The sequence below is a fragment of the Rosa chinensis genome, chromosome 5 (assembly GCF_002994745.2).
Source record: "Rosa chinensis cultivar Old Blush chromosome 5, RchiOBHm-V2, whole genome shotgun sequence".
Lineage (NCBI taxonomy): Eukaryota > Viridiplantae > Streptophyta > Magnoliopsida > Rosales > Rosaceae > Rosa > Rosa chinensis.
Window position 1 is genome coordinate 35,596,674 of NC_037092.1, and position 13,746 is coordinate 35,610,419.

The 13,746-nt window shown below is 38.1% G+C and overlaps 3 protein-coding genes across 5 annotated transcripts; 1 reads left to right on the forward strand and 2 right to left on the reverse strand.

Annotated features, from left to right (window-relative positions):
- Positions 1–211: 211 nt before the first annotated feature.
- On the reverse strand, positions 212–2,596 carry LOC112166864 (alpha-1,3-arabinosyltransferase XAT3). Its single transcript, XM_024303786.2, has 4 exons — positions 2,566–2,596; positions 1,721–1,945; positions 1,529–1,612; positions 212–1,377 (listed from the first exon to the last, which is right to left on the reverse strand). Exons 2-4 carry the CDS (start codon positions 1,827–1,829, stop codon positions 212–214), a joined length of 1,359 nt encoding a protein of 452 aa, XP_024159554.1. The 5' UTR covers positions 1,830–1,945; positions 2,566–2,596.
- A 6,142-nt stretch (positions 2,597–8,738) lies between these two features.
- LOC112168376 lies at positions 8,739–11,816 on the forward strand. 3 transcript variants are annotated; one of them, XM_024305498.2, is made up of 5 exons: positions 8,739–8,932; positions 10,716–10,870; positions 11,050–11,176; positions 11,283–11,405; positions 11,529–11,816. In XM_024305498.2, the coding sequence occupies exons 2-5, from the start codon at positions 10,860–10,862 to the stop codon at positions 11,673–11,675; spliced, it is 408 nt and encodes a 135-aa protein (XP_024161266.1). In that variant the 5' UTR covers positions 8,739–8,932; positions 10,716–10,859; the 3' UTR covers positions 11,676–11,816. The 3 variants fall into 3 exon arrangements, with proteins under 3 accessions (XP_024161266.1, XP_024161267.1, XP_040363360.1); XM_024305499.2 differs by having other exon boundaries at positions 11,538–11,816; XM_040507426.1 differs by having other exon boundaries at positions 11,283–11,816.
- Positions 11,817–12,641: 825 nt separating this feature from the next.
- LOC112203719 lies at positions 12,642–13,634 on the reverse strand. Its single transcript, XM_024344644.1, has one exon. The coding sequence runs from the start codon at positions 13,632–13,634 to the stop codon at positions 12,642–12,644; it is 993 nt and encodes a 330-aa protein (XP_024200412.1).
- Positions 13,635–13,746: the final 112 nt, after the last annotated feature.

Genomic DNA, 13,746 nt, shown 5'->3' on the forward strand with positions numbered 1-13,746 from the left:
AAAAATTAGCCTCCTTTGTTCTCTTCATTTTATTGTTGGGGTTTTCACCTAAAATATAAAATGCAAAGTGCTCATTCAATAAAGATACATTTCCAACTAGTTGATGCCTGTATATTTCCTTTTCAAGAGCAGGAAGCAAGTGATACTAAATTGCTAGTGACATTTGACACATGAAGAACAACTACAATCCTAAAATATCCTACATGGTTCTTCAATTTTCGGAAGTAGAGTGTCCTAGAAGTTTCATGGCTTCAACAAGGGTTTTCCTGAACCTGACCAAGTTAATCTTGAGATTCTGGCCATCAACATAAACAGCCCTGGCAGCCTCATAGCCCTTCGCGAATATAGACTCGGGATCAGTAATGACTGGGTGATCAGGACCATAGACATCAATGAGGGAACTTTCCTCTGCTTTAATTTTGTACTCCAAGTATTCCAACCCCATTCCAGTACCTACCGTTTCTCCATAATAGGCAGCCGAAGCCCAATCTAACCCCAGAGGCACCACTTGCACCATTACTGCCTTGGTTGGCAAGAACACTGCATTTGTAAGGCCAGCACCATGAGCTCCAACAATGACACTGCATGAGTTCACCAAGCCGGAAAATGTGTCCAAATTTGATGTCTGATTGGGCGTTGCCACAATGACTTGAAAGCCTAATGCTTCCATCATTTCCACTATTTTATCTTCATTCAGAAACTTCCTTGTTTCGCGACGAGAGAGATGAATTAGCACCGGCCTTTGCCTTTTCATCTCCGAGACATGCTTCATTTTCAGCATATATGACTCTCTAAGGAATTGCTTGAAATCAAGCATAGAGTACCCTCCTGGAATTTCTGTATAATTTAGAGCCAAGTTGTCATGATATCTCAGCCCCATGACAGCTCCTGGAAAGCAGTGAACACTACCATTCTCAACCGGATTTATAACATCATGACTGGACAAATGGGATAGAACTCGACTGTACTTTTCCACCCACCAAGGCTTAAAGTCAGTTATAACAAATTGAATGCGGGATCGAAAGTGGTGGCAGGTGAGGAACAAGGGGATGATGATCTCATTAAACTCATGAAATAGGTTTCCTGTGAAGCCACCTGAGGAGAAGATCACTGCTGGAACTCTGTGAATAAAATCGCAGGCTGGTGGTGTAATGTTACCATGTAGTATTCTTACTGGTGTGACAATCTTCATTGCAGTCTCATCCTCTTTTCTTGCATATGGCTTAACCTTGTATTCAGATTTGGCTTCTTTGGAAGGTATATAAACTGTTGATGCATTCTTGTCAATTATGACTGGTTTATTAGTCAAACACAGTTCAAAGTGAAGGTCAGAGTGGCAAGACAACCCAGTGGTATCGAGCTGAACTCGATCTTTTCCTGCAGTATGCATCGATGTATATTAGTATTGATCCTCACATAAATTACAGAACCAAAATAGAAACCATTTTTGCAACTGTGTTACTCAATAGTGACATGTATTTGGAAGCAAGTAAATGATCAAAATGGTCATGTATAAGAAGGACTAGACCTCTAACCAGTCTTCTGAAAAAAAATCTCAGAGGTTCTTCCCCTCCAACGCTCTTACCATCCAAATTGGATAGCTTGTGCTTCCCTTCAATTTCAAACTCAAAATTAGTAAATTCAATGGTTAGAGAAGGAAGGATAAAATTGCCATCACATTAAGAGTCGCAATTAGAGAAATGATCATCTGCATACTTACATGTCTCAAAGGGGTTTATGGTCAATGCAGCATAAAGCAAACCAATGGTAAGAAGGCAAATCATGATTGAACTTGCACCAAGCATCACCTTGTTCGATTCTTTGGCCATCCTGTATTGACTTGAAATTCCTTTTCGAAGAATTTAAGTTGTGTATGGCATGAACAAGAAGAAGACCTCGACAAACCATACTAATCTGTTTTGTAGAGTAACCGTTTAAGTGCCTACTAATTCAAAGACTTTGCGAGTCATTTTTTGTTCCACATCGTTAACCAGCAGCCATCAAGTTGTTTGAATTCTAATAATTTATAATACTATTAATATATAATTTGTATAATATAATAGATCGAGCAACGTGAGCTGCATTTCTTAATCAATTTGTTGTTGCTTCTGCTGGAGTCGCATGAACATATATATATTGTCTGTATATGTAATATTGGTTGTTAGCTCAAGGTTTTTTAATTGCCTAATGATTCGATCACCTTCGACATAGACATCTTTTGCTTCTTTTTAAGTTCTTCATTAACTAATACAGATACATATAATCTAAAAATGACAGTTAAGCTCTGACTATTTTTATTACTTCACATGCCACAGCTAGAAGCCTGGAATGCCATATGAAATAGCACAAGATAGAACGACTAACTTGTACAGATAGTGCGTCTCCAACCAACATTCTAATGATGAAGCAGTAATAGTAAACGGATAGGTAACACATAAGAAATTATATGCGATTATTGCAACAAATTTATTGATAGCCAAATCCGATCCATACCCGATCGAGGACAAAACCTAGCCAACTTAAAGCTAATGGCAATGCATGGTGCAGAGGAGGAAGAAAGTAGACCTTGAAGATAGAAGGAGGCAGCCAAACCACCCAATAATCCACATTGCTCCATCAATCTCCCTCAGGGAACGGGGTTAGGGCATATCCACATGCATTGTCCAAGGCTCAAATATGGTTCCAGGAAATCCACAATTAATATTGTTCTCAACTGACTTAAGATTCTTTTGAAATCCTTGACAACAATGGTTTCTGGATTATTAGTAACCCTATTTTACCAAAATGACCAGGTTCATCTTTGCGATATCCTAAGGATTTGATTCCTCTTCTTTCTAATAGTCGTTTGGGTTTGGAAAACTTTAGCTCGTAAGTCGTAACCTCTAGGAGCCCAAAGGACATCAACTGATCATACTCTAAAACATTGTGCCTAGTGCCTACCATAAAAAAATTAAAAAATTAAAAAATAAAAAGATACACGGGAGTGGGCAAACATTTCCTTGAGGCTTGAGGAAAGCAAAAATAAAAATGAACCATCAATTCACTCTCAGACTCAACCCCCTTAGGCTTTCAATTTCTCTCATTCTTTCTTCTAATTTTCAAACTTTTCCGCCGGTCTAGGGTTTCCGATATCAAGAATGGATCCTCTTCCGCAAGAAGTCGACGATTACATCAGAGAGTCGATTGACCACACCCTCGGCCTCCCCGTGTCCGCACAGACTCTCGAATTGAACAAGCTCCGGTGCTCGGAAGCAGCGAAGCGACGGCTGCGCGACCAGTACACGGTTCTACTCGCCAAATTGAAGGAGAAGGATCAAGCTCTGGACCGATTTGGTTGGGTTGCTTATGTGTTTTTGGTTTCAGGCCGAGGCTTGTATGAAAAAAACAAGGACAGAATATGATTTTCTGGAAAACGGGGATTGCAGTGCACTGATCAATCCTTACTGGGCAGATATCAGAAATAACGAACCAAACACCAGATTTTGGTTACGCAGTGAAAACCTCAAGTATGAGATTAAAAACACTGCGGGGCTCTTACTCTTGAGAACCCAAAATAAAGATCATCATATTGAAAATGATATGTTCTTTTACAAACTTTGAATAGCACTAGCTCGGCTATAAGATTCACACAAAATCTAATACAAAGTTTGTCTTCCTTCTAGAACTCCTTCACTTGAACGATATTCAAATCTTGTTCTTCTTTCTTCACAGTCTCCCTACTGATCTCGAGAGAGTATTATGCATATGAAACTATGATCACAAACACTTATACATGGACCAAGTGTTTTGGCTCTTTGTGAAGACACAAACTCAAACAACCATGCAAGACTCTATCAAAATTCTTGCCTCCAAAGATCCACCCTCTGCCGTGCATATTTTCTGAATATATATCAACCACCAACGGCAAAACATCTACAGCAAAGATTCTACCCTAATTGTCTTTTAATTAGGAAAGTAACTTTCCATATATGAAATCCAATAAATCTTAAAGAAAATCAATTAGGAATAGACAAGTCCTAAAAACCCTAGGGCATCAACACCACGATTTTAACACTCAGAAAAATCTTTTAAAGACATAAATACATAAAACCTAAAACCTACTTTCCAAAATCGGACTCCACATAAAACTGACAGCTGACTCGGGGATTGCAACACACGTTGCAATCCCATGCAAATGCAGATGCAATTACCTGTGACTCTCCGAGATCAGTAAAGGGCTTTGTCATAGTTTTGTATGGGAATGCCAATACGATATGTACAAGAATTGTACCTACAATCTCCCCCTTTGGCATTCCTATACAAAACACATCTAATCCATGCAAACTCTCCCTCAACAAGTACAAGAGAGACATCACAATTCATCATCCATAATTTTCCTGAAACACTTATCACACAATTGGTAGAATTCACAAGATAGAATAATGATACCACTGATTAAACATAGCATGTAAATCCAACAGATTACACAACACATTTAACATCATATATTTCTCCCCCTTTTTGAATAGGAATGACAAAGGCAACGTACGTAGCGGAAGCGATGTAGAAGGATCACAAATAGATGGTGCACAATAGACACGAGCCCAAGTCGAATCAGAGGAAGATAGTCCAAGTATTAATACTCCCCCTAAGTGTGATCATGTTATGAAAGATGCAAGAATGAAATGAAAACACACAATGAGTGGGTTTGTATCCAAATGCTAAGAACAGATTGAATTAGCATAGCTTTTCCAACAAGAGCAATACCACTTAACCATAAACAAGAGTGCAACAAAATAAGTTCACACATGCGAATCGATTCCGACAACCACAGGGTAAGAGAGAGAATGATCGAGTATTCTATACCTCTTGATGTGTAGAGTGAACATATCTCAAGATGGGGTGTGGAATATTTGTGGAAACCTGAAAAGCAAAGCTCACATACGAAACACATCTAAGCACATAAACTTTATTCCTCCTTATAACACCGTGTGGGCATGATTTTGAATTTTTTCTTTTTGCCTTTCACACAAAGTAACATTTTTGCTCAAGAAGACTACGACCCATGTAACGAGTATTATGCTAGCAGCTCCCAAGTCAGATGACTTTAGGGTAGTAGATGTAACAAGGACATCCCAAAGAGCACATCTACTCGAGTCAATAGTTTCACAATCCACCGGGGTGACCAAACCATTCCCGTTTCTTCCCAATCCTCATATCGTTCGTCACGACCGAGGCCTGTTTACTTTGGGAATAGCCTGGCCATGCTCCATTAACCAACTACATTTTTTTTTTTTTTTTAATATCAAGGAGCAACCAACAAGAGTAATTTCATACATGAGCAATGAGAACAAGCCAACCATCAATTAAGACTTACCACCACTTAGAGTATGTGTGCTTGTGAGGTTTCAAGATTGTAGAGAATATGTTGTTCAAGCTCACAAATACAGAGTGACGTAAGTACAAGTTCAAAACGTGCTAGGTACCTTATTGCACGCATATTTAAAGAAAAGAGTATGGCCCTTGTCAATCTAAGTTCAAAATAATCTGTCAGACACTCAGGGATACAAACCACTATTTTTCAATCCTAAATTTCCACAAACTGAACCTAACAATGCAGAAACATAAAGAAAATGCACCTATACTATCATGAAGACATACACCATGAATGCATGCAAAATGGATCAAATGAAGTGAGAGTATCAATACTTAGAGCATCCACCAACGGTGCTTCTAAGTGATTCAAATTGAGTTATGTCTAAAGGCCTTGTAAACGAATTAGCCAATTTCTGATCAGTAGGAACAAAAGCACGCTCAAGCATATTATCAAGATTATCCATAGGAGTAGAAAAACGATTATTAGAACCTTTTTTAATCCAGATCTGCTTCTGCTTCGTTTTTGTTTCCAGATCCACTGGGATTGAAGCCAGCTTTGCAATCCTGGCTATCAGATTCAGACCTTCTTTCAACCCAGCTTGCAGCGAAGCAGGTGAGTTAATTCTCAACGTTTTCCTTTGATTTTGAGTAACCCTGCGAAGCATATTACACCTAGGACGTATGTGTCCCAATTTTCCGCAATAATGACAAGTGGGAATGAACCTTTTAGAGTTATGAACATACCTGGGCTGACAGACAGAGGTGTGACTGTCAGAACTTACCTGAGCAACTTTTTGATAGGTTTGAAGGTCTAATTTACGTTCTAGTCTTTTGGGCAATTTGGGACCAGAATCAATGTCATCTGATGCATGTGATTGACTCAACGAATTTTCACCTTTTACAAAGGTCATAGGCTTGCACGACTCACCTTCAAACCCTAACCCTTCTTTGTTGCCGTGAGTTTTACCAAATCCTATCATCTTGGAGACCTTTTCAGACCCTATGGAGAACTTGTTGAAGCTTTCCTTGACTTTAAGCAACTCATCCTGCAATTTCTCATTTTCAAGGGTTAGTGAAACATTTAAAGTGGATTGAGCCTTGACTTCAACCTGCAAAACTTTAATTTTATTAATGAGATCACCATGTTCCTTGTCCCCAACTTCAGACTTAACCTCATCCTGCAAAACTTTTATCTTATCAACAAGGTTAGTACGCTCAACATTCCATTCTTTTAGAGAAGTTTCAAATTGTAGCTCAATTTTCTCTTTTTCTTCTCTTAAAGAATCAACTTCTTTTTCAAGTGTATAATTTTTTCGAAGAACAATTTTCGAAGCATGATATAATTGCTTACACTTGACATTTGTTTCTTCATCAAGGGTATCATCTTCTAAGTCAGAATTATCAGAAACATCAATATTAAGAGAGGAAGTAAGAGCAAGATTTACCTCTTCACCATCTGACTGAGAGCCTTCATCACTATCACTCCAAGTAGATTTTAGAGCCTTGTTTCCACGCAAATTATACCTTTTATTGCCACAATCGGCAGCAAGGTGACCAATTCCACCACACTCAAAGCATTTAGGTTTGTTAGGCAAAATTTTCGAAGAGTTTCCAAAGGATTTTTTATTTTTCAGAAAATTTTTGAACTCTTTTGTCAACAACGATAAATCCACATAATCATCAACAACATCTTTCTTTTTAACAGAAGAGAAAGCAATATTTTTTACCTTTTTCTCGGGCTTGATCCTCATCTCAAAGGTTTTGAGATTACCTATAAGTTCGTCAAGAGAATAGGTGTCCAGGTCTTGAGTCTCCTCTATTGCAATTTGCTTGGCTTGAAATTTTGAAGGAAGAGCTCTGAGAAATTTCTTGACTATTCGATGCTCCTCAAATGGATCATCAAGGCTACAACATTGGTTTGTCACATTGAGAAGTCGAGCATGAAAATCATCAATTGATTCATCTTCCCCATGGTCATGTTCTCAAATTCCAATACGAGTCTTTGAAGCTTCTGACCTCTAACCTTCTTGTTTCCCTCATAAGTAACCTGAAGTAGATCCCAAGCTTGTTTGGCTGTGTCACAGTGGCTAATTCTCATCCTCTCTTTCTTGGACAAAGCTGTGAATAGTGAATTCCTTGCCTTAAAGTCACAAGTTCTATCACGAACTTCTTCTTCTGTCCATTCCTTCCTAGGTTTGAGAACCCTTGCAGAGGACCCTTCTACTTTCTTTGATTCTTCGGCCTTGGTTGGGTGTTCCCATCCATTCTCAACTATATTCCACATGTTTTCATCTTGAGAGTAGAGAAAAGCCCTCATCATAATCTTCCATTGTGAATAGTCTTCACCATCAAACAAAGGCGGGCAATTTATAGAACTAGAGGCTCTGTTATATTCACGTTCCATCCTTGACCACGGATCAACTAAAAAAGCTTTAGAACCTGCTCTGATGCCAAGTGAAAAAAACAAGGACAGAATATGATTTTCTGGAAAACGGGGATTGCAGTGCACTGATCAATCCTTACTGGGCAGATATCAGAAATAACGAACCAAACACCAGATTTTGGTTACGCAGTGAAAACCTCAAGTATGAGATTAAAAACACTGCGGGGCTCTTACTCTTGAGAACCCAAAATAAAGATCATCATATTGAAAAGGATATGTTCTTTTACAAACTTTGAATAGCACTAGCTCGGCTATAAGATTCACACAAAATCTAATACAAAGTTTGTCTTCCTTCTAGAACTCCTTCACTTGAACGATCTTCAAATCTTGTTCTTCTTTCTTCACAGTCTCCCTACTGATCTCGAGAGAGTATTATGCATATGAAACTATGATCACAAACACTTATACATGGACCAAGTGTTTTGGCTCTTTGTGAAGACACAAACTCAAACAACCATGCAAGACTCTATCAAAATTCTTGCCTCCAAAGATCCACCCTCTGCCGTGCATATTTTCTGAATATATATCAACCACCAACGGCAAAACATCTACAGCAAAGATTCTACCCTAATTGTCTTTTAATTAGGAAAGTAACTTTCCATATATGAAATCCAATAAATCTTAAAGAAAATCAATTAGGAATAGACAAGTCCTAAAAACCCTAGGGCATCAACACCACGATTTTAACACTCAGAAAAATCTTTTAAAGACATAAATACATAAAACCTAAAACCTACTTTCCAAAATCGGACTCCACATAAAACTGACAGCTGACTCGGGGATTGCAACACACGTTGCAATCCCAGGCAAATGCAGATGCAATTACCTGTGACTCTCCGAGATCAGTAAAGGGCTTTGTCATAGTTTTGTATGGGAATGCCAATACGATATGTACAAGAATTGTACCTACATTGTATGAACGCTCAGGCTTTAATTTGAGGAAGTTTGTGGAGGAGAATCAGAGACTAGCGGCAGAGTGTGCGCATCTGGTGAGTCAGTGTAACAAGTTGGAGAATGATCATGACCGAGAGGCTTTCATGGATTTTGGAAACGAGGCAGACCAAGGAGGCTGAGTTGGAGGATGAACTGGGAGAAGAATTGAAGTTTTACAAGAATGAATACGAGAGGCTTTCGGTAATTCTTTCTGACTATCTTTTATTTGTCTAGTTATTAGTTTTTCATGGATTGAATGAAATTGGACTTGTTTGATTTGATTCTTTGGTAATTAGCTGTGAATTGTGCAAGGTTATTCGAGAACTCAAGTTCTGTTGTTCTTCCTTTGTGCTTGTTGAAATGATTCCTGTGGCATGCTGTTACGAAATTCATTTGTTGAATTAGAACAATCTAAATAATTTGGATAGTTGTGCTACATAATCTTTTATCATTTGTTGAATTAGAACAATCTAAATAATTTGGATAGTTGTGCTACATAATCTTTTATGTGCGGCAACTCATGTTCCATTGGATGACAGGAGAAATTGTTTGATTGCTGCTTTTGCTCAACTTGTCTGATATTCAGATTCTAAGGTTAAAGTTATAACTCCACTAAAAACACACCCGGTGCTCTATTCTTGTTTTCTTGGCCAATTTCTTTCAAGCATTTAGATTACTTATTACAATACATTGTATGTAAACTTGGTTTGATCTTGATGGGAATAATAGTGTTTAAGGCAAAGTATGAGCCCAATGAACTGAAGCCATCAAGTCGTACCAAAATATTAGTTTTCTTCAATGTAGGACGTGTCTAGCCATGAATCAGAAGTTCTCATGTTCCTTTGTTGCTATTGCAAAAGTTCAATGTGCATATTTTTGCTCTAAGGGGTAGTAATCAGTTATTGCCTTATTGCCTTATTGGTAATTGGTTTTGAAGAGATATGCCTAATGGTACCCTCTTTATCTCAATCCTTTGTAAAAACTTAACCTGTTGTCAATTTTTCAAGAGAGTAAATGTGAAGCCAGTTAGGGGTATCTGCTGAACACTGTGTATAGGATTCAGAGTTTGACAACTTGCGTTATCACTCAAACTTGAGCTTTACTCCCTTCCATCTCAGTAGAGTGCTGCTAGATGTGGAACTTGGGAAGCTTAATATAAACTGTGTGTATAAGATTGGCACTTTAGCCTAACTTTAGGCTTTAGTCCCTTCCATTTCAGATTCAGTGCTGCTACTGTATATATTTGTGACCAGGATTCTAACATAACTGTGTGTATAAGATTGGCAGTTTAACCTAACTTTAAGCTTTAGTCCCTTCCATTTCAGATTCAGTGCTGCAACTGTGTATATTTGGGACCAGGATTCTAGAAAGATGTATCATTCTATAATTCTATCTCACTCTTAACAAAATTTTAGCATTTATGGAAAACTTGAACTCGCTTCTCATGAATTTTATTTTCCGATTTTTTAAAACATGAAGTCAGAAGTTAATTTGATTGTCTTAATGCATGCTTTTTTGTTGTTTTTTGGAAAAAATTTGAATCTAATTGCAGATTGGTTTAGAATGTAAGTCACTGAGTCCACCGTATGCCACTCATTGGTTGTATAATGATTAATGAGAGATCATGCAGAATGTATATGAAGAATATCAATTGTTATCCCACTGAACGTATTAGTGACAGTTAGCAATGTCTGCATATGGGCAGTTGATTATTAGCTACAATTTACGTGACATAATATACCTGCAAATCTGGTTAACCTATTTAGGTATTGTGTTACAAAGGTCATGTAGAGCTTATTATCACTTTATCAATCAAATAAGATTGGATTTTGTAATTACAAAACAGGCTTAAATATCAGTAAGAATCACTTCTTTGGCAGATTTTGTATTTCCTGTTGATGATGATATAGAAAAATAGGTATCATGAGTCCGAGTCTCTTTCACTGTGATTTTGCAAAGGCTGATGAATATTTCTATGTTGAAGGTTGATTCATCTGCTGAAGGCTCACCTGTTGAAGAGAAACCAGTGGAGTCTGTTTTAGCAACATCGACCAAAGATGAGACTGGGGCGGCATGTGCATTTTTGGAGGCCAATAGCTGAAATGAGTCATGTCAAAGGTTGCTAAATATGTGGAATGGGTGAGTTTGTTTACCACTGTGCATTTTTCCTTTTTGAGTCGTTTTTGTGGCAGATTATTGTTTTACTGCCAACATTTTGAATTGCCCAGTCTACTTTCATCTGCTGCTGATATATGGGTGTCAATTTCTGTTTTCTGAAGTCAAAGAATGCTTAAAATTTCTTTTCGTTTACATGGCAGCTTGACGCCGTCATCTCAAAAAGTTTTATCGCTAGTTGCTGAGTTGAAAACACTTCAGAAGAATAATGTAACACTTGAGAAGGATGAAGAACATCTAAGGATCAATCTTCTTTCTGCTGAAGAGGAGGTGAGAAGAGCAGAACGTTTTCTAATATTGAATCTTCCACTTCCATGTCAAACCTGATATAGTGTAATGAACTAATGATATCCCATATATATTATGATGAATGCAGGTCAAATTGCTTTTCGAAGAAAACAAAGTGTTAGATGAAGCTAACAAAAGATTACTAAAGCAGTACCGCAAGGAAAGAAACAATTCTGGTTCTGATGGAAAGCATACTGATGTATCAACGAAGGTAAGAGAAAGGGAGAAGAATAGCTTTGATTGCATGTTTTACTATGCTCTTATACTTTCCTTGGCATTTCATGTCCATGAAATTGTAGTAGGATCTAATTTTATGCATTCTCCCCTTTTGCAGTCAAACAAGCGAAAATCTAGCTCTAAGGTGATGAGCAGCAGCCCGATTCAGGGGAAGATCGATTTCAGTGACCAAGAATCAGCAAGACAACCTCTCTCACCCTTGCGTTGTAACTCCCCTAACTCAAGACTGCATAAAAAGCAATAGGAAGCTTCCGAAATAGTCTGATGTATATCTCACCTCTCATTTGTACCTTTTTATGTACCCATCATATGGGTTGGCATAAGATTGCAGATTTTCAAATGACTAACAAAATTGTTTGTAACTTGTAAGAATCATTTGCCAAGTCTTTTTAGTGAATCACTGGAACACATAGATTTACAGTATTATGAAAGAGTACATTTTCTGTTGTCACAGTAAGAAATGGGAATGTCGTGAATTTACATTTGCATTACATGGTTACAACGGTATATGAAAACAGAGGCTTTAAAAGGTTTTGGTACATGAAAACAAAGGCTTTAAAAGGTTTTGAATTGACAAAAATTCAAAGGAAAACGATAGGTTTGATGGAGATGATTGAAATTGCTGGTTGATAACATGAAAACAATAGGTTTGATGATGCTGACGATACATTGGTCAAAATTTAATACAGAAATGGTTGCAGAGGTGTTCATATTTTTTTTTCAACCGATTGTTATTGTTCATTTCAAAACTCTACGAGAACAAGCCTCGGAGGTGGACGGTAATCTTACAAAGATGCTGCAGTACATGTACAGACTACATTACAAAGATCAAGTGTAACAGCCAACTAAAGAGTGAAAAACAAATGCAAAGTATTTGACTTCCTTGAAGAGAAATTACATTACAGTGTAGTATAGTAAACTAGTAATTGATTACAGTGTAGTCAGAATAAAAAAGAAATCTACAAAGATCTCCCTAGCTAAAACTAAAATATACAAGCAGTAGTCCAGCCAATACATTGAACTCGGTCACCAAAAGAAGTTGCCTCGAGGGGAGGAAAAAGTTGGAGTCGAGGAATGCCTGTGGTCAATTATCCAAATACTGATGCTGACCATTGTAAGAAACTCTATATGTAGAAATAAGCAAGATTGTCACTACAAAACGTCAGAATACAGTGCTTTAGGCTGATCTTGATCAAATCCATTAAACTCGTCAGACTGTAAGTAGAGTATCGAGATCAAAATCAAGGTCATGATAACCATAAACCGTCATATCAAAACCACCACAGAGCTGCTGCTCACCTTGTTGCTGTTGTTGTTCCTCAGAACTGTTGTTAGGTTCTACTTGTTGTTGCGGCACGAGTAGTGAAGAATCTGAAAACTGTGGTTGTTGTTCCTCATACCATTGATCAAGAGAAGCCAGAAACTGATCACTATTCAAAATGTCATCATAATCATCAACCAAGCCTGTTGGAGAGAACACTAGGTTCTCATCCATACAGTAAGCATGATCATCACGTTGTGGGGGCAGTTGCTGTGCAGTGCTAGTACTACTAAATGAGGCACTTCCCTTTTGTTGCTCACACATGTTGTTTTGAACTCGAACTCTTTTCGGTTCAAGTTTTCGGTTTTTGAAAGACATTGTCTTTCTGTGATTCTCATCCTCATTAGTCTCATCAGAACTCTTCTTCCTCTTTTTTCTTGCTCCTCCTTTGTCATTGAGTTTGAGCCGGCACAAAGCCAAATCAGGTGCTTGGTTGATGGTGAATTCATCCATCAACCAAGCAGCATGGTGTTGACAGCCTTTGTCTCTGTTGTTTTCGTATCTAAATTTCCTTAGCTTCCCATAAGGCTCTTCAATTCCACTGACATGGACATGTTTAGCAGATTCAGTCTCGCTCCAGGTGCCCCCATCGCAGCCAATTCTGCGAAAACAGCGGGAACCCAACTTCTTGACCGGGGAGAAGAAATAGAGATAATCTTGATGTGGAAATTTGGAAGCCTCATAAATTCTCCATATATCCCACGGGGCTAAACCTGTGGTGCCATATATTTCAATCTCAGGGAATGTTTGTTTTCCTCCAATTGGGATTGGGGATTTGATTCTGTTGTAGAGATAGGTTCCCACTAAATCAGAATCAGTGGGGTGGAATGTTTTCACAACCCCCACATCAAGCTCTTCCAAGCTCATGAAAGAAGAAGCCATTTGAAGACAGTTTGAGGGTTTGAATAGGAAACTCGGAGAGAGAGAGAGAGATTGAGGATGAGAAGGAAACAGGAGATGACAGTTTGAGGGTTTGAGTGGGAAACTCGGAGAG

Bases quoted from the DNA above. Each gene is read 5' to 3' on its own strand.
- LOC112203719 (XM_024344644.1), bottom strand. From the start codon at position 13,634: ATGGCTTCTTCTTTCATGAGCTTGGAAGAGCTTGATGTGGGGGTTGTG.
- LOC112168376 (XM_040507426.1), top strand. The intron at 11,177-11,282 runs GTGAGAAGAGCA...TGATGAATGCAG, and splicing joins TTCTTTCTGCTGAAGAGGAG to GTCAAATTGCTTTTCGAAGA.
- LOC112166864 (XM_024303786.2), bottom strand. From the start codon at position 1,829: ATGGCCAAAGAATCGAACAAGGTGATGCTTGGTGCAAGTTCAATCATG. The intron at 1,613-1,720 runs GTAAGTATGCAG...TTGAAATTGAAG, and splicing joins CATAAACCCCTTTGAGACAT to GGAAGCACAAGCTATCCAAT. The intron at 1,378-1,528 runs GTCTAGTCCTTC...TGCATACTGCAG, and splicing joins TTTCAGAAGACTGGTTAGAG to GAAAAGATCGAGTTCAGCTC.